The 20775-nt window shown below is 47.3% G+C and overlaps 1 protein-coding gene across 1 annotated transcript in view; it reads right to left on the reverse strand.

Annotated features, from left to right (window-relative positions):
* The window catches only part of LOC147701005 (phospholipase A2 inhibitor and Ly6/PLAUR domain-containing protein-like), an 87254-nt gene extending 68785 nt beyond the window's left edge, over positions 1 to 18469 (reverse strand). The window contains exons 1-2 of the mRNA XM_086929833.1: positions 18212 to 18469; positions 14401 to 14523 (exon numbers count right to left, since the gene is read on the reverse strand). Of these exons, the coding sequence (XP_086785959.1) occupies positions 14401 to 14523; positions 18212 to 18338 (250 nt within the window). The 5' untranslated portion in view covers positions 18339 to 18469. The remainder of the gene's footprint in view (positions 1 to 14400; positions 14524 to 18211) is intronic.
* Positions 18470 to 20775: the final 2306 nt, after the last annotated feature.

Consider the following 20775-nt stretch of genomic DNA (forward strand, 5'->3'; position numbering starts at 1 on the left):
CGGCGGGTCTGCTGCTGTCCAGTGAGTGTTCTGCCTGACTCACCCTCATGCAGGACACCACTAACAACCCACCAAATCAGACACAGTCATTCGACGGGCCTCTGCATATTTCGGGCAACTCCTAGACCCTCACGCTGGCGGTCGCTTCACAACCTCCCTCCACGGTTAAACCACCAGGATGTATTTGATGTGCAAAGCCATCCTTCTGGCAGCCTGACACCCTCATAAATCCTAAAGACTCTGCCCGCTGAACCCCACAAAGGCAGCAGTTAGACCTTTCAGAAGCAACTGTGTTTAAGTTAGGGGCACAGTTCACAAGTAATTCATAGGTGACTATAAGACAACCTCCCCTCTTTCTTTCTTTGTCTTGTGTCCCTTGGCGGCCACTGTAATTGTGGGTCACTGCCTCAGTGACGTGAGGCTTGGCTATAATTGAATTCAGCGGGAGTCACATACGATATTTGACTGCACGCAGTGGCCCGGGCCAGTGCGAGAATATAGGCTGAGGCAGCACTGCCAGCGGAGCGCCATGATTGAAGCACCGGCTGCTTGACTAGTAACTGCTTGTTTACTCCCATAACAAACACCCTGCCTTCTGTAGCAGGACGCAACACCAACCCGTCGCGCCAGACTTTTAAGCTAAATCATCTTACTCTCTCTCGGACCCGCCCAGGCTGGGACGGTAATATCCATTGGGCCCTACAATTAACTCAGGCTGTCTCAGAGCAGCGCCACAATAAATAATCAGATATAATATAGCAGTGAGCTGGCTGCCAGGAGCCATAGCTCAGCTGCAAGCACCAAGCCGGCACGAGCAACGCGTGCACGGCATGGACGGCACGCTGCTAGCTGCCACACCATGATATTACAGTCTTAGCCAGTGTTTCAATGAGGCTGAGACTCTATGCAAATGCGTGTCAATGCATTTCAGCGCGGTGATGTGGAGTACCACACTGAAATACATTAGTTTACCGCCAGATGCGTGGTACTTGGCAGGACTCTCAATCCAGATGCTGCTCTCAGTATGAGAGCAGCACCAGGATTTGCCTGAGCATCATAGTTAGGCTCTCAGTAAGTGACTGGTAATTTTTGCCATTTCTCTACCCAGCTGTACAATGCAGCTGGCTTGGATGGCCTAGAAGTGCTAATGCTTTGCTACCAGCCATGCTACGTTTGTTAAATAAAAAACAAAGTCCTAATACCCAAGGTGTTTGGACTATTTCAGGTCACCTCACACTGCAGGGAAGACCTAGAAGTGCTAGTTGTATCATTTTTAAGTATGTGCATTATTGAAGAGTAGACTGATACCGCAACCTTGTGGTAAACTCTTCTAAATATTTACCAGTACTTATAAATAAGTGCTGGTGCCAAGCACTAGAAAACACTGGCACAAATTAAGCACTGGAGAGTTTACTAAAAGCAGAAAGGCAGATGTTGGCATTCAGTGGTGTGACGGACTGATTCATCTGCCCAATCAGTTTACAGAAACACAGCATGCAGAGTCTGATAGTCCCCAAAAGCTACAGGGTGAGCTCAGAATTAAATAAGCTTGCTGCATGCAAAGCACACAGCCAGGGTTGGAACTCAGGTTAACCCGAGTACCAATGTGGAGGAGCCGCCAGGATGGTGTAAGATCGAGTCATGGTCACTGCTCCAGATCGTTGCCTTGTGGACAACAGTGCTTAATTAGTAAAACAAAAAAATTATGTAAGCGTCAATGCCCAAGGTATTTCTCAGGTGTCCACTGTCACTGGCACCACCCAGAGCTCCTGCCAGTGCTCCTGAATGCCTTATTATTCATTAGAGTCATCATGCAAGCTTGACATTTTGAACAATTTAAGGTCAACTCAAACCAGTGGGATGTTATGTTATTTTATTAGATATGTAAAGCGCATGGCTGCCTCAGCAATGGGGCATCCTAGCGCTAAAACCCAGACATAACCTTGCAGGGTGGAAGGAAAACAGGAGGCAGGGACTAGACCGGGAAGAGCCAGGTTTTTATGGCCATTCTAAAAGCCAGATGATTCTTAATACTCCTGCTAGTCACAGGTAGGGAGATCCAGAGTGCTGCCATATCCCTGAAAAGCATCCCTCAGGTCTTACTCTTTTAACTTGGGGGACATATGCTAGGTGCAGATCCGCTGAGCGCAGAATAAGGCGCAATGTATACAGCAAGTGAAGATCAGATAGAATAGGAGGCGTTTGGTGGCTGAACATTTTGTGGCCAAAGCATAGGGTCCGGAAATGACTTCTCTTGTCCACTGGCAGCCACTGTAATTTGGGGATGCTTCAATACTGAACAAGAAGTAGGTAGCGCAAAGAGATTGCAGAGGGTTAAAAATGCAGCAGTGCGCAAACGCTGTATCACAGATTTGTTGGTGCGTAGATAAAAGGAGTTGCAATAGTCTAATCTGAACAAGATCATGGACTGGATAATAATCTGGGGTGTTTATGGGTCGAAAAACCCTAAGAGACTTAAGTCCGCGTAGAAGTCCAAAACAGACCTCTGCCACTGCTTTTGTTTGCCAAGTAGCAGAACGGGTCTGGCGTATGGCACAGTAAGGCTGCGCCCAATCTAGAAGTAAGCAAAACAGTTTGCCAGTACTGTGCAATGATTTACGACAAATTTATATTGAAGAGCTATTAATTGCTCTATCAAACTGACCACTCTTTCAGTCAATGAAGGTTTTCAAAAAGAGACTTTTGGTTAGTCTTTGTTTATTAAATTATGTTTTGACTTATAATAAACTTGTTTTCTAAGTTTTTTTGTGTTATTTTTTCAAGGATACATTAGTTATATACAACAATATACAATGAATTGGAGGAGAAACAATTTCATAGATGAGGGGATAGATCAATAAAACATATTGGACAACATTTAGACACTAGACACACAACAAACACTAGACACCAATGAACACTGAATAGTACATGACAACGTGGGGGCGGTGGAAGTTGTTGGCGTTATTTCAAACTGTTTATCAAGGAAAAATAATCATTCTTTGTCCTATGTGAAGTTTAGCCTATTTAGAAACAAATCAATTGAAAGACCAACTTAATGCATATTTATCTTTACCAAACAGCGAAATGATCGGTTTTTAAATAAAGTTTTACAATTTCAACTTGTTATGAACGTTTGGCCACACCCTGGCCAAACAGCCACTACAGTGGCGCCAACTGACAACTAACACCTCAATCGGTCGACGCGTTTCGAATCCTAAATTGTTCAATAGGATTCTCTTCAGGACCACACAAAATCAATCTGTGGAAAACAATAAATAAAACATTCTGTCAGTGGAAACAAAAGAAAGACTCTCAACTTTCACTTAGCATCCATACACACTCAGGATATTACCTGTCTGCAATGTTACTGCGACTTTGGCGTAAAGATGAACTGAAAAGAAGTTGGATAATATATATCAGCATCAATCAGAAGGAACCTCGTTTTCAAAATGTGCAAGAGTCTATGGTACTCACTGGAGGGTGTTTTCTTCCAATACCTATTGCGGGCATCCCCCGAGGGGGCAAATGATCCAATATCTCAATGGTTTGTTTAGGGGGACGGACTAACAATAACCCATTCCTCCAATGGATAGGGGGATGGGTAAGATACATAGATGACATTTTTTTCACATGGTCAGGGACATCTGAACAACTGAACCAATTTCATGTTTGGATCAATGACAGGTCAAATGACATCAAATTCACATTACAAACTTCAAAAACAAGAATGTCCTTCCTGGATGTTGAAGTTTACTGTGTGGATGGACAACTAGTTACTACTTTATTCAAAAAAGACACGGACCGCAACAAAGCATTAGATTTCTCAAGTAACCATCCGAGGAGTCTCAAACAAAATCTCCCAATCGGGCAGTTTCTGCGCATCCGCAGAAACTGCACCTTCAAAGACGAATTCATGGATCATGCCAACGTCCTAAAAGAAAAACTTCAAGCTCGCGGATATCCAGCCAGATTATTGAAACAATCTATCAAACGAGCATGGTGGACACCACGAGAAGAATTACTCACGAGGAGAAAGAAACAACAACAACAGCGCATTGTGCGCGTGTCAACATATTGTCCTTCATCAAACCTTCTTAAAAAGTTGATCCATCAGAATTGGCATTTACTTAAAGACCTTAACACTCAATTTTTGCAATGCCCCTTATTTGCATACAAAAAGGATAAGAGCATCGCCAATTACATTGTACGGGCAGCAATCCCTAAACCAAAGACATTGACAATACGGGACTATGTGAATCTTTAACCCGTCACAGGCCACCGCAAATGTGGCACATGCCTCTGCTGTGCGTCTACCCTAGAAGGGAACTTATTCCAACATGCAGGAATATCCTGGAAGCATGAACAATTCACCAACTGTAAATCTAGAAATGTGGTGTATGGGATTCTATGTCCGTGTGACAAGTTGTACATAGGTAAAACAGCCCAGGAAGTACGACAAAGGATGTCCCAACATAAATCGCGAATAAAGAAAAAAGTTGTCACTGCCCCATTAGTCCAGCATTGGATTGACGAGCTCCATGGAGAACAAGATCTTAAATGGACTGTAATCTCTAAAATCGACCCTGACCCAAGAGGCGGAGATGTAGAGGCCAAACTGCGTCAACGCGAAGCCATGCTGATTTTGAAATTTAATACGACCACGCAAGGCTTAAACGAAATGTCGGAACTATACAGTCTGTGAAAGTATAACGAGCCTTATTGCCTTAATGTTGGTTGAACTTATAATGCGTACTTTTGTATTGTTTGATTGTTCGCATCACAATTCTGCACAACCAATATTGCCAAAAGATCCATTGAATAGAACCCGGAAGTTCCAATCTTGTCACCCATGGCTCCTCCATTAACTACAATTCCCATGATTCCCCCTGTACGAACCCGGAAGTAGTCCAGACTAAAAGTGAGGCGGTTCCGATCCACTGGTATCGCGTTTCCTGTTTACCGCGACCCAGCTTGGAGGAGAAAGACGCTAAGCCACAGGTAAACAGATCCTTTCATCTACGGACACACTTGGATACCGCGAGCGGTATATGCAACTCGTCTGCCACTTCCCGTTCCCCCTGAATGTATTGAGGAGCCCACAACGGAACACTCATTCCCGTTGTTTGTTGTTACAGATTGACTCTCGAGGCCAGTCCGTCCCCCTAAACAAACCATTGAGATATTGGATCATTTGCCCCCTCGGGGATGCCCGCAATAGGTATTGGAAGAAAACACCCTCCAGTGAGTACCATAGACCCTTGCACATTTTGAAAACGAGGTTCCTTCTGATTGATGCTGATATATATTATCCAACTTCTTTTCAGTTCATCTTTACGCCAAAGTCGCAGTAACATTGCAGACAGGTAATATCCTGAGTGTGTATGGATGCTAAGTGAAAGTTGAAAGTCTTTCTTTTGTTTCCACTGACAGAATGTTTTATTTATTGTTTTCCACAGATTGATTTTGTGTGGTCCTGAAGAGAATCCTATTGAACAATTTAGGATTCGAAACGCGTCGACCGATTGAGGTGTTAGTTGTCAGTTGGCGCCACTGTAGTGGCTGTTTGGCCAGGGTGTGGCCAAACGTTCATAACAAGTTGAAATTGTAAAACTTTATTTAAAAACCGATCATTTTGCTGTTTGGTAAAGATAAATATGCATTAAGTTGGTCTTTCAATTGATTTGTTTCTAAATAGGCTAAACTTCACATAGGACAAAGAATGATTATTTTTCCTTGATAAACAGTTTGAAATAACGCCAACAACTTCCACCGCCCCCACGTTGTCATGTACTATTCAGTGTTCATTGGTGTCTAGTGTTTGTTGTGTGTCTAGTGTCTAAATGTTGTCCGATATGTTTTATTGATCTATCCCCTCATCTATGAAATTGTTTCTCCTCCAATTCATTGTATATTGTTGTATATAACTAATGTATCCTTGAAGAAATAACACAAAAAAACTTAGAAAACAAGTTTATTATAAGTCAAAACACAATTTAATAAACAAAGACTAACCAAAAGTCTCTTTTTGAAAACCTTCATTGACTGAAAGAGTGGTCAGTTTGATAGAGCAATTAATAGCTCTTCAATATAAATTTGTCGTAAATCATTGCACAGTACTGGCAAACTGTTTTGCTTACTGCTTTTGTTTGGGCGTCGAAGGACAAGGCACTGTCCACCCATATGCCCAGATTTTTTGACAACCTTCTTGGATGAAGGCGCGGACCCCGGCACATGTGGCCAGCATTGGTCAATCGATAAATGGGTATCTTTACCTTACAACAAGATTTCGGACTTGCTGGAATTTGATTAGGCTATGGTTGCAGTTGTAGGAGAAGGAGATAACCAGCTGAATGTCATCAGAATAAGATACTAATGGAAAGGGGCGACCACTCGGTCCCCCCGAACGTATAGTGGAGTACCCTGATCCCCCCGGGAAGCCATCTTGGGCGGGAGGCGAGTCTCGGCTGGTATGCCCGAAGCGGCGTAGCCGGGGCGCGCTTTGTTCCCGCCCTAGAGTGGGTTGTCCTAGACACTGAAGCCGCCAGCCACACCCCCGGAGGCGGGCGGAGGCGGGTTTACGCCCGCCCAAAGAAGGATAAAAGGAGCAACAAGCCAGAGAAGCATCCTCTTGTTCCTGTGCTCTGAAGCTGCACCTCCCCGCTGCACGTGAGCTCGAGACGGAACGAAGAGCCAATTTTGAGCGTTGTAATTTTGTTCTTGTTCTTTCAGATATCTTCGTTGGAGAATGCCGGGCAAGAAGGTCGGAAAGCGGGTCGGTACCGATCAGATGCTCCGCATGCTCGTAAAGGACATGGCCGAGATGAAAAAGCAGATGGCGGCAATGAACGGGGTTGGAGGCCCGAAGCGAGTCGTCGGACCAGCATTGCCGGGAGTAGTCCCCAGCAGGAGAGGCAAGAGGTCCAAGAGGGGGACACCTTGGGGGGAGGCCCCGGTTCCCGATACTCCGATAGAGGAGCCAACCCCGGTTCTGAAGGAGGGGCAACCGATCCCCGTTGTAGTCACCCCCGTGAACGGGGAAGATATGCCTCCTGAGTTGGCTGCACAACTGGCAGCGTGGTTGGGAAAAGATAGTGAGGGCACCACGGTGGACGACGCCAGGGCAGTAATGAGGCAAATGCGGGAATCTAGAGAGGCTGCGAAGGCACCATCTTCTGTTCCCCCACAGGTTCCGGTGGCTGAGACCGCAGCGGGCACGAGTTCGGCAGCGATTACAGCTCCTAGCTCAGGTAAGCGGCTACTGCCGATTGCGGGGAAGGGGTCTGTACCCTCACGAAGGGAGAAAGTGGCCCAGCATGTTCCGCTCGAAGTTAAGGAAAAGATTTGGGCTGATAAGTATGTGAACATGTTTTCTTTGCTTACCGACCATTACGAGATCGAACATGTGAAGGGCCAAAAAGAGCTTCTGCATCCGAGTGTTTGGCGCGCCAAAATGGCCGCCTTTAAGGTTGATGAGAACATAGGTAACTGGGGCAGGGCGTTTGGCATATTCACCTCAATTATGGGGGAGCGAAAGCCTCAGTTGTTGCCCGAGTTGCCCATATATCAGACACGTATCATGGAGTATTCTCAATCATACGAGGGCAATCAGTGGTTTTGCTATGACAATGTTTTTAGGAAGGCCAAAGAGCACGACCAGCTCTGACCAGGGATTGTTATGACTCCATTTCTTGGCAAAAAATGGAGAATTCAGGCATGTTAAAGGTACCATTGTCGGGGGGTAACGGGGGTGAGTCTTCCCGCCAATCCTCTGGGACACCCTTTCGGACGGGTGCAGGTAACGACCATCACTCGAAGTCGAGTGGCAGCGCAGGTAAAAAGGGGATTTGTTGGAATTTTAACAGGGGAAAATGTACAAGGCCCCAGGGGTCATGCAAGTTTAGACACGACTGTGGGGGGTGTGGACAGTCCTCCCATCCCGAGACCATGTGCAGAGCCAAAACGGGTGATAACGGTGGTAGGGGAAGCGCCAAACAGGTCTGAAATAGTCAGAGGGGCGCCTTTACCTACCCCGGTTGATACCATGGCAATGATTCCTTGGCTCAATGAATACCCGGATCATGTCTCCGCTGGGGTGTTGCGAGGCGGGTTTTCGTTTGGTTTCCGCATTCCAGTGGGGGATTTTCAGGGTAATACAAGTTGTAAGAACCAACTGTCGGTCCTGCACCATACGGCGGTGGTGCAGGTAAAGATTGGGAAAGAGGTGACTCGAGGGCGGGTTGCCGGTCCATTCGATTTACCACCGGTTGCTAACTTTGTATGTTCCCCCTTAGGGGTGGTCCCTAAGAAGGACCCGGGTGAGTTTAGGCTAATACATAATTTGTCAGCCCCACGAGGTCTTTCCGTGAATGATGCGATAGACCCGGAAGTGTGTTCGGTGCGGTACGCATCTTTCGATGACGCCGTCGCCATGTTGAATCGCCTGGGGCCGGGGCGCTGATGGCAAAATCAGACATCGAGTCAGCGCTCCGGTTGCTCCCGGTACACCCAGACGATCAGCGTCTCCTTGGTTTCATGTTTCAGGGTCGCTAATATATGGATAAATGTATGCCAATGGGATGCTCCATATCTTGTGCTTATTTTGAAAAATTCAGTTGTTTTCTGCAATGGGTATTCATGAGAAAGACGGGTTTTCAGCATGTTATGCACTATCTCGATGACTTTCTGTTCCTGGGGGCAGCCGGGGATCCAGAATGTGGACAGGCTTTAAAAGAATTTTGTGACTTAATGATTCATTTTGGTGTGCCACTGGCACCAGGTAAGACTGTGGGTCCCTCAACTTCACTCGAGTTTCTTGGGATAGAGCTGGATTCGGAGGAAGGTTGCTTTCGCTTACCCAAAGAAAAGGTGGTAACATTCAGGGCCTCCCTTGAAACATGTATTCGAGAGACTAAGGTAAACTTGCATCAATTGCAGCAAACGGTGGGCCAGTTGAATTTTGCCCTTAGAGTAATGCCAATGGCCCGCCCCTTTTCCCGCTCGATAGCACAAGCCATGGTCGGTCTTAAGGAGGGACACCACCGCACGAGGCTCTCGGCAGAGATTCGCCAGGACATGCGCATTTGGTTGCCATTCCTGGCGGATTTCAATGGTCGAATTGTCTGGAACAAACCGGCGGTGTCCTCCGAGGAGCTGGGGCTGTGGACAGATTCGGCGGGGAGCATAGGTTTTGGCGCCATATTCGGTGCGCAATGGTCGGCTCAAAAATGGCCGTCATGGTGGCACGAGTCCAGGCTGACGAGTAACATTCCTTTTCTCGAACTCTTCCCTATTTTGGTGGCCCTGAAAACATGGCCTGAGGGGTTTCGGGATCACTCTGTGGTGTTCTGGTCTGATAACATGACCGTGGTTGAGTGTATCAATAGTCAGGCAGCACGTTGCAAATGGATTCTGAGACTGCTCAAAGAAATTGTGTTATTGTGTATGCAGTTGAATGTGCTCTTTAGGGCAAGACATGTCCCAGGGGTACTGAACCAAGCGGCTGATGCGCTTTCTCGTTTCCGTATGCAGGCCTTCTGGGGTTTTCTGCCCACAGCGGACCCGGTGGCGGCACCCTTTCCCGAAGCTCTCTGGTCTCTCGGTGCCCCGAATTGCAAAACCTCGTGGGAGAGAGTTTAGCACCCAGGACAAGGAAGGCATACGAAGGGGCGTTCCGTTCCTATTGGTCCTTTTTGGGTTCTGCTAGGGGGGAACTTTGGGGCCAGGAAGAGCTTGTCGTAAAATTTTTGCTGTCTTTACATCAGGCAGGCAAGTCAGTAGCTACGGCCCAAAGGCATCGGGCCGCCATTTCCTTTATGGCGAGGGCTCATGGGATCCAGGACCCGACAGCGTCTTTTGTGGTACAGAAAGCGCTACGTGGGTGGCAACGCCTTGAGGGTCGCAGAGTAGATGAGAGGCACCCGATAGGTCTGGATAGGTTGGCCCTGTTATTATCCGTACTCCCTGCGACATGTTCATCCCAGTATGAGACAGTGTTATTCCGGGCCGCTTTTGCGTTAGCATTCCATGGGGCGATGCGGGTAAGCGAACTGGTGGCAAAGAACAAGCAGGATACGGTGGGGGGACTGTGCGGAGAGCACATTCAGGTTAAGGGGGAGACTATGATTGTCTCGTTTGTCAGGTCTAAGACCGATCAGGGTGCGAGCGGGGACTGCGTAGTCATACATCGGATTCCCGGATCTCCCATGTGCCCCGTGGTTTGCGTAGAGGAATATTTAGCGCAGGGGGCGGCATCATGGGGGGGGACCTTGTTGAGACACGCTGATGCCACCCCACTGACGAGGTTTCAGTTCCAGCGGGTGCTTGCAATGGCAATTTCGGCCGCGGGCTTGAACCCCGGCGAGTTTGGGACCCATTCCTTTCGGATAGGGGCTGCTACAGAGGCTACAGCCAGGGGTCTGAGTGTGGAAAGAGTGAAACAATTGGGGCGTTGGTCCTCGAATTGTTACAAAAGGTATGTGCGGTTGCACATGTTGTGAAGCTGATATCATGTACTCACGCTTCTTGTTTTTGTTTGGTTTACAGTTTCGCAAGCTTACGAGGCGGGGCGGACTGTGCAGTCGACCCGACACCTGGGAACCAGCGGTCAAAGATCACCGGCTGCGGAGAAAGTGGTGTGGGTCGTGGGCCACTCATACGTGAGGCGTGCCGCGGACGTATTCAAAGCAGGTGACATGATTCACACAGCTGGGGAATACGGGTACAGGGTGACCTTCTACGGAAGGGGCGGGCTCTGTATTGACCAGTTTCAATCCTTTTTCGAGGGTTTGTTAGGGCGGACGAGGTCACCGCCATCTATAATCATAGTGCATCTTGGGGGCAATGATTTGGTGACCACTGGTAGACGACTTCTTCTCGAGGCGATCCTATCCACAGTAAGTTGGTTGGCGAGAAGGGTTCCAGGGTGCACAATTGCATGGTCCCATATGATTCCACGTAAGGTGTGGCGGGGGGCGAATTCGGTGTCTGCTATAAATCATTCGGTGAAGAAAGTGAACAACAAATTGGGTAGACTGTTCCGTTCAAGTGCATTGCATTCCATTGCTCATGGTTGTATCAAGGGGGACAGTATGTACCTGGAGGATGGGGTCCATTTGTCCCGGGTGGGGAATGTGTTACTCATAGGAGACCTCGTAGCCTGGCTAAAGTGTTTACAGCATGACCTTTAGGTAGGAGTTTTGTGGGGGGTCCGGATAGCCGGTCAACTATCCGGCCTGTGGCGGTAAGGTCATGATCGGTGAGCAGTAATTGGAAGATCCCTATGGGGGGGGGGCGTCACCCATTACAGATGGGAGCGCCCGGGGGGAGGTGGCCATTGGCCCCTCAACGGGGAGGCGGTCCCTTCTAAGGATGGGACGCCGAAAGGAAAGGGAAGGCGGTCAAGGCCCCTCCCTGGATAGGAGGGGCTACGGGCCCCTCCTGGGAATTTCCCGGGGCCAGGACATCTGCGACGGCAGATGTGGTAAGTTGTGTGGGGTGGGGAGGGGGGTCTACGCTACCTTCTAGACACCTCACACGAGTCCTCGGACGACCATAAAATGGCGTTGAGTTAATTGGGGCCCCCGTCAAGGCAAGGGAAATTGGTATGTGCACACGAGGTACAGCCCTCTGTGCGGTCGCCCCTCGCAAGTGAGGGGGTATTTCTGGTTTAGGGATCTGACACCGGTTACGACCTTGCCGTTGGCCCTTAACGTTAGGATGTACAATTTCAAGTTAAGAATGTATTTGTAGGATGTTAGTTTCGGCTAGGAGAACCTTTGTATTAGAAATATGTTAAGGTTAGCCAAAACATCGTAATGTGGAAATGAAATTGTACATGACATGAAACTGTTATTTTAATGTTTTGATTTTGTTTCATATTTTAATAAATACGGCCGGTAGGGTAACTCCCTCCCGCCTTCCAAAAGTTCAGAACTGTTTCCGGTTTCCCATCCTTGGGGATTGTGTTGAGAGGGGGTGGCGGGTATCTCAGCCATATGGAAAGGGGCGACCACTCGGTCCCCCCGAACGTATGGTGGAGTACCCCGATCCCCCCGGGAAGCCATCTTGGGCGGGAGGCGAGTCTCGGCTGGTATGCCCGAAGCGGCGTAGCCGGGGCGCGCTTTGTTCCCGCCCTAGAGTGGGTTGTCCTAGACACTGAAGCCGCCAGCCACGCCCCCGGAGGCGGGCGGAGGCGGGTTTACGCCCGCCCGAAGAAGGATAAAAGGAGCAACAAGCCAGAGAAGCATCCTCTTGTTCCTGTGCTCTGAAGCTGCACCTCCCCGCTGCACGTGAGCTCGAGACGGAACGAAGAGCCAATTTTGACCCACCCACCAGCCCCTGGAGACAGCAAGTGGTTTGAAATAAAGTTTTGATGTGGTAACTCAATTTTTCTTACAGGTTGTTGTGATTAAAGTTTTTCAGTATGCAATAAAGTGGATAATTCCGTACAGTATATTTTTTCGAATAAAGTATTTGCACCAGTATTGATCAGTGATGTTTCAGTAATCATACTTTGAGCATCTGTTGTCTTTTAGTTTTAGTCTTTCTAGTTTAATGTCGTATTTATTTTTCGGTCGGGCGGTAAGGTCATGATCGGTGAGCAGTAATTGGAAGATCCCTATGGGGGGGGCGTCACCCATTACGGATGGGAGCGCCCGGGGGGAGGTGGCCATTGGCCCCTCAACGGGGAGGCGGTCCCTTCTAAGGATGGGACGCCGAAAGGAAAGGGAAGGCGGTCAAGGCCCCTCCCTGGATAGGAGGGGCTACGGGCCCCTCCTGGGAATTTCCCGGGGCCAGGACATCTGCGACGGCAGATGTGGTAAGTTGTGTGGGGTGGGGAGGGGGGTCTACGCTACCTTCTAGACACCTCACACGAGTCCTCGGACGACCATAAAATGGCGTCGAGTTAATTGGGGCCCCCGTCAAGACAAGGGAAATTGGTATGTGCACACGAGGTACAGCCCTCTGTGCGGTCGCCCCTCGCAAGTGAGGGGGTATTTCTGGTTTAGGGATCTGACACCGGTTACGACCTTGCCGTTGGCCCTTAACGTTAGGATGTACAATTTCAAGTTAAGAATGTATTTGTAGGATGTTAGTTTCGGCTAGGAGAACCTTTGTATTAGAAATATGTTAAGGTTAGCCAAAACATCGTAATGTGGAAATGAAATTGTACATGACATGAAACTGTTATTTTAATGTTTTGATTTTGTTTCATATTTTAATAAATACGGCCGGTAGGGTAACTCCCTCCCGCCTTCCAAAAGTTCAGAACTGTTTCCGGTTTCCCATCCTTGGGGATTGTGTTGAGAGGGGGTGGCGGGTATCTCAGCCATATGACAGTCCTCTGTTTTCTCCCACCACCGCAAGCGGTTGTAGATAGATATTAAAAAGCGTGGGGCTCAGCATCAATCCCTGGGGAACTCCATGATTGACAGAGTATTCCCCAGAGCAGCAAGCGGGTGCAGTAACCTGAAATGATCTGCCATCCAGAAATGATTTGATCCAGGCAAGTACAGTGCCTCCAATAACCGAAAATGTATCAGAAGTTACCTTTATTAGGGGGATGTTACACCCCAATCCCCCACCCCCCACCCCACAACCTTAACATAGCCCCTGCATCCTGGGGGTTGGAGAGTCGAGACAGCAGCAGCTGCACCTGAATCAAAACCGGCCTCCAGGCGTCCCGACCTCCGGGGGAAGTGCCCAGTGCCTGACATGGCTAATCCGGAAGTCTCTTTATTTACTCTTTTCTAAAATTGACAAAAACATTTCTGAAAGAAGTAAATGGTGTCACAGGTGCAAAGAAACGGCTGTAGTAAATAAATTGGATGCCATGAGATGGCGCTTTCTCCACAAACATGACACAGACCCATGTTTTTCTCCCCGGTGTCATGGTCCTAACCAGAGGATTAGGGTGAGGTTGTTTTCTCTTGCGCCTCTGAGCACTCAGACAAGCCCCCTGTCGAACCTCCCTCAAGCACTCACACAAGACACTTATTCCCCAGTTCACCACTGGACCATCCACCCCCACAGACAGTCTGACATCAAGCCCCAGGTTTCACATGTAGCGTCACCCACCAGTGACACAAGAGACTAGTTGGGGACATATTATCAAGAACTGCGCCGCTTTAGCTATTACCTGTATAGTCAATGGGGGGTGGATTATCACATTAAGCCCCCATTGGCGTTAATGCGAGAATATCGCTGGATTTCCAGCGATATTCTCGTATTTCGCCGCTATCGCCCGATATTTTATCGCATTGGAGATAAATTTGTTAATAGCACATTATCCCAGGGTTTATATCCGGCGATAGCAAGCAATAAAAAAAGTGCGCATTCAGCGATAAATATGGCTAGTTGTTGCTAATAGGCCCCCTAGTTTTTTAAATGCAAACTTACCAGCAGCGCTGGTTTCGGAGACTAGAGAAACGCAGGCGTTAGCTGGGGAAGTGCAGGTCTGTGAAGGCCCCGTGCAGGTCGAAGTAGTCACGCTGGAACAGTGTTGGCACGAGAGGGCATTTCCTGGAAACAACAAAGAGAGAAAAGATTTTTGTGCCTGGATATGATGGTGGTTGGTGGATCTTTCTGTGTTTTTCAGATATTTGAAAAGGACCACATGTTGCAAAGATTGATGAAATGTCAGCAACTCTGGTCTCCTAGATAAGTCTTTTCATATATATATATTTTTATTGTTAGAAAGAGCAGCCATGGCCCGTGGAGGGAGTTTCGGTGGGGCGAAGAGGCAGGGCGGGGGCTGCTAAAAACCGGAGTATGGATAATTGAAGGTAAGTAAACAATATAATTAATAAAACGAATTTCGTAGCGCACCCTGCATCACATTTTGCGATGCAGGGCGCGCTACAGAATTCATTTTATTTATCCCACCACGGGACGTGGCTGAGAAAGAGAAGAACAGCTCCACTAGGCACCTGGGTGAGCTCAGAAAATGCATTTGGAACCCGCAGTGGTCCAGGGGCTCTTTTGTGAATTATTTCTGATTTTATTAGTAACCTCACAGGACACGGTTAATGCTAATAAGGTAACAACCAGGCAGCAATGCTAAAGGTAGTTAAAGACATAGTTAAGTTTACAGAACTTGCTACACCTTAGACACCTTAGACAGGACAAAGGATGGCCCTCAGGGCTATTGTTCCATGGATTAGTACATTTTGTGTAATTACAAGGCAAACATTGTGCTACTGAATTGTATTTCTACAGCAAACCCACAGCACCATGGTACCGCAGTATCAAAGCTTAAAAACTAAAATTTCACTTTAGTGATAGAAACTCTACATCAAGTCGAGCAATATTGTTGTAAAGGATACATAGGCCACAACATTTATGTCAGACGATTTTGTTTCCTATAGATATTCCACAAGAAAACCTTCCCTGGTACTTTGTTTTACTCAAACTCATTAGTTTCGCAAAGTTTTGAGCTTTAAAAAGGCGAACTATTCTCAAAGTTAGTATTGTGCTGAGGATAGACATTTTTAAACTAAAGCATAAGTTCATGTTGTTATATATACCTTTGTGATAACTTCAAATCCTAGGCCAAGCTGAGAACAGAAGAAGAAGCCTGCTGTCCCCACCCTAGGAGGCTGCACAATGCCATACCACCCCCAACCATCATTGTCCCACAACCGACATCAACACCGCTGCCCCACTCGTGGCATCCTACCCTGAACCCCCAAAACATCACAGCCCCACAACTTGAGCCCTGCCACGCCCTGCAGACACAGGACCCCAATTCTAAGCTACTAGGACTGGTCTGTGTGCAGAGGCAAGTTTTGCTTAGGTTCACATGTTCAGATGACTGCGCTGTGTACTGGTTTTGTCATTTCGAAGCACTGTAAAATTAGTTTTTTACCCACCTCGGAAATGAGGAAGGCTGAGGTGATCTAACCTGGATATGAGCTCACGAACTTAGGGACAGGTTTACTAATGTTTCATGCAGCGCAGGGCAGCGAGCAAAGTTGCTGCTCTCCGTTGCGCGAAAGAGAAACAGGGGAAACTGCTACGATTTGGCGCATTTCTGCTGCCTCCTAGCGCTGGCACACTGTGGGGGATATTTACTAAGATTTTGTGCCATGTGATGCGAATCAACGGAAACTCTTTTTCTTTCAGTTTACTTTCCAACACCAGACGTGTTTTGCACTGAAAATTCAGTTGACAGTAGTGCAAAGGAGCGCCTAGCGCTGTTTTGAATTACTTAGCGCCAAGGGTGCATTCCATGGGTGGTGTTTTGGTGTTGCCATTCAACAATCCAAGCTTTTTTAAACAAAACCCTATCTACTAAAAAAATTAGACATGGGTTTGCATCAAAAAATAATTCCGCTTTGAAATATGTCCATTAACCCGTTTGCCACGGCCGCAATTTCGCGGCAGTGCGGCACTTCTGCAAAACGGGCGGGGCCGCGTCGGCCGTTGCACGTGCGCAGCACTACGAAGGTAGTGCTCGCGACGCCCAATGGACGACGGCAGCATTTAAGGGGTTAAGGAGGATTGCTTTCATTTCTCCTTGCATTTCGAATGTTGCATGTGTGCTGCTCTGTACAGCACACATACATATAGGAAAAGGTTTACATTTAGTCTCACCAAAGTATTTTGCAATGGAAGGGCACTGTTCCAGTACAAACCTGTAGTAGAATCACGCAGAAAGCTCTGCTCGAAACTGTGTGCGTGGTACTCGCCAGGCTGCTTAGGCGCCAGCGCTTGGGAGTGAGGAGGAGAGGGCCAGATCTCTGTAGATATGATGCTGGCTGCGTTTTCCTTCTCACGCAATGCAATGCAGCACTTATGGCTGCTGCTCTGCGTTGTGTGAGAATCCAGTAAATAGGACTCTGTGTACTGACTAACGCCAGCACTGGCACACCTTCCCCATTGTGCACAGTTGTCTGCATTGCAGGCAGGATTGTTTTTGTTCAGTAAGGAACACCTGACGGTGGAGGCATCAATTTTGAGTACATAGAGCAGCGATCTGGGTAAAGGAAGGCAATACCTTTTTTCAGCGTGGAGGGCAGGTCGGATAAACGTGTAGAGAGACAGCTCCACTCACCTGCAAACTGAAGTCCAGAGACAAAGCAGACTGAAGAGATGGAGAGAGCATCTCAGCTTCAGCCAAGAGAGCAGGGAGGATACAGGCAAAGAGCAGAAAAGGGAACATCAGACACAACTGAAAAGAGGATACAGTCTGCAGAGAGGGAGAGGGGACGTCACCTTCTTCCAGGAGAGCAGAGGCAATAGAGCCAGAGATAGGGAAAGGGAACTTAAGCCACAAGGGCAGAGAGAATACAGGCTTCAGAGAGAGAGAGGGCACTTCAATTACAGGGAGGAGAGCAGAGACAATACAGGCGGTGAGAGAGAGAGAAAGGGCACCGCACCTTCTGCCAGCAGAGCAGAGAGAATACAGGCTAGAGAGAGGGAAAGGGCACCTCACCTTCAGCAAAGAGAGCAGAGAGGAGACAGGCTGCAGAGGGAAAAAGGCACTTCAATTGCATGAAGGAGAGCAAAGAGAATACAGGTTATATGTATATATGTGTGTGTGTGTGTATATATATATATATATATATATATATATATATATATATATATATATATATGTATATATAAATATATATAGATCGAGAGAGACTGTAGAGCAGAGGGTGTTCACGGTATAGAGTAAGCCTCACCTTTGGCCAGCAGGATCGAGAGGGTATAGGATAGACAGAGAGGAAGAGGGCACCCCACCTTCTCCCAGGAGAGAGGATACAAGCTAGAGAGAGGGAGAGGGCACGGCACCATCGTCCAGCAGAGCAGAGAAGATGCAGGTTATAGAGAGAAAGACTCATGTTCTCCCGGAAGAGGAGAGGGGGTCCACATGAAAGAGAGAATAAACCTCACCTTCAGCCTGTAGAGCGGAGAGGATACAAGTTATAGAGAGAGAGAGAGAGTTATCTTCAGCCTGTAGAGCAGAGAGGATACGGGGTAAAGAGAGGGATGGAGAGACCCTCATGTTCAGCCTGTAAAGAGAGAGGATACAAGTGAGAGAGAGAGAGAGAGTTATCTTCAGCCTGTAGAGCAGAGAGGATACGGGGTAAAGAGAGGGATGGAGAGACCCTCATGTTCAGCCTGTAAAGAGAGAGGATACAAGTGAGAGAGAGAGAGAGAGAGTTATCTTCGGCCTGTAGAGAAGAGAGGATGCAGGGTTTAGAGGCGAAGAGACACTCACCTTCAGCCAGCAGCGCAGACAGGATACAGGTGACAGCCAGAATGACCCCCATCTTACGGAACAACAGGTGGAGCTGAGTGTGTCTGGGCTCTGGTCCTCTGGCGCTAAGAGTGTGGGGAGGGCCCATAGGGTGGAGTATTTAGCGTGAGATTTACCAGGGTGGGGCTTGTGTCCAGAGTTCAGTTTCTAGCAGGTTTAACTGTAGCTTGCAGTTCCTTGTATTTCGTGGTTGTGAAATAACATGTTTGCCTATTGATTACTCGATTTGTCAGCGTATTTTCTTTATCAGAGCAGCTTTTAGTAGCTGGCTGCAAGCCTATCTTGAAACACCTGCAATCAGAAAGTGTTTGGAAACCACCGGCCCTCCAGCTGAGAGGCAAACACGTTTAAGGGGTCCTATAAGGCCATGAAGTGGAACAATGTTGTTCACGTGCCAGGGGTTCAGGGATAGACAAAAGGCTGGTGTTTGCCTTCTTGAGATTTGTGGTGGTGCCTGTTTCAGATGCAAATACAGTCACATGACTAAGAACTGCCATTGAATTCCTTCGAGCTTTACAATGTTTCACTGACTGAGTCCAGATCACAGTAGTGTCAGACAGGGCTGGATTTAAGGCTGAACTTCCCACCGCCTCATCCCACATCACATTACTTCCACCTTGACCCCGCATCAAAGACCCTGGATGCTACCACCGGCAGGTTTATTTTACAACTTAAGTGCAGGGAAAACACCTTTATTTCAGATTCCCCTTAGTTCTTTCTGCAGTCCTACAGGTAGGTCCTCATCGCGAAAATGGTGCAACAGCCCATAACATAGATAAACAGGTCAATGTAGCGTCCTCCCCTGGGCACATTCAAGTGATCACACCACACATGGAGCCTGGTATTGCACATCTTTATTCCTCAGCATGTAACTGTGAACTGAACTTTCTACGTCATTAATTCTATCACCCACATTTAAGCACTAATGTTACTGTTCTAAGGAGTGCGTCAGAAACAAAAAGTATTCTGTCATCACTAGTTCACAAGATACTACATCTTCCCCTTTGGTTAAGTAAAAAGTACAAATAATGCATATATACATTGCAACTCTTCAATAAGTCATTTTGGTGCTCAAATCAATTGCTCAGATGTGGTCATGTGAGGTTGCGGTGATACCAGAGAAGTGTCCATGACTGGCATTGGTGACAGAGACCTTTGTACAGTCATTGGGCTCTCAGGATTTCCAGGTGGACATGTCTCACTCCTGACATCTGACATCTGGGGTTGGTGAATGGTGAGGCAGGTGCTTGAAATGCAAAGAATATAGTGTAATTGACTTTCCAGGACAGTGAGCCATCACCATGTGTCCTAGTCACAAGTCTCAGCAGGTCTACATTAAAAGGAGCATTAGACTTGCGTTTCCATTTCTGCCTGATTATAACTTGGTCTCCTGTTTTGAACACATTACTCCGAGCACAGAGGCGTCTGTCCCCATCGGTCTTCTCTTTTGTTTGTGAGATAAATAAGTGGTGCAGAGTTTTTCAATGTCAATAGGTCTCGCAGTGGTCCATTGTCATAATTTGGTTCTCATGGTTCTCATAAACATTAAGGTTGCAGGGCTTTCACCCATGGTAGATTGGGAAATTGACCTGTAGGCCCAAAGCGTATATTGAAGTGCTGATTTGAGTTCAAGCTTTTCCAGCGCAGCGCACTGAGTGTCCTTGAGTGTGCTCATAAATCTCTTGACAATAACATTCGCCTGTGGCCAGAGAGATGTGTTTTTCTGATGCTTGATATTTATTTGAGTGAGAAAATCTTAGAATTCTCGACTATTGAAAGGCAGGCCATTGTCAGATTTCAAAATCGAAAGAACATCCCATGTTACAAAGATACTTTCTAATCTGTCAATGGATCTATCATAAGTAGTTGACGACAGATAAAGTGGAAAACAGGAACATTCATCAACAATTGCTAGTAGATGACGTCCATTATAAAAGGGACCAAAGGAATCAATTGGAGTCCTCTCCCATGCATGCTTTGGAAGAATCGATATGTTTATCGGATGCAGAGTTGTTTTGGATGACAAGCTGTGGCACAAATGGCATGCCCTTAACTCTTGATTAGCAGCAACCACTTCATGATGTCCCGCATGAGCCTGTTCAATAATTTGTTTTCTCAGAGTCTCCGTATGACAAATCTTGACCCTTCCGGGAATAACGTCTTCCTTGCACATTTGAATTTCTGGTATTGAAGGTCATCATGAAGAGGGTGAGTATGTTTTTGCCACAAGTTATGCACAATAATGTCTTTGAGTGTTAGCAAATCTTGTGGCAGCAATTATTTGTTGCACAGATATGGCAGCAGAGGTACTGGATTGTAGGATGACGTTAATATAATTGTCAGCTGCTTAAAAAGTAGTGGTACACTTCAGAAGTAGTCGGCAGGGTTTTGATCTTTATCCTCGATGATGCACATTTGTATAACATACTCTGCAATCGCAATCCCCACCTCACAATGCGAGGGGGGCATCCATCTTGGCTTTAGTGTTGCCAAAAATGGTGAGCAATGCTTGGTGGTCGTGACAA

This window comes from Lissotriton vulgaris, chromosome 7 (genome assembly GCF_964263255.1).
Source record: "Lissotriton vulgaris chromosome 7, aLisVul1.2, whole genome shotgun sequence".
Classification (NCBI taxonomy): domain Eukaryota; kingdom Metazoa; phylum Chordata; class Amphibia; order Caudata; family Salamandridae; genus Lissotriton; species Lissotriton vulgaris.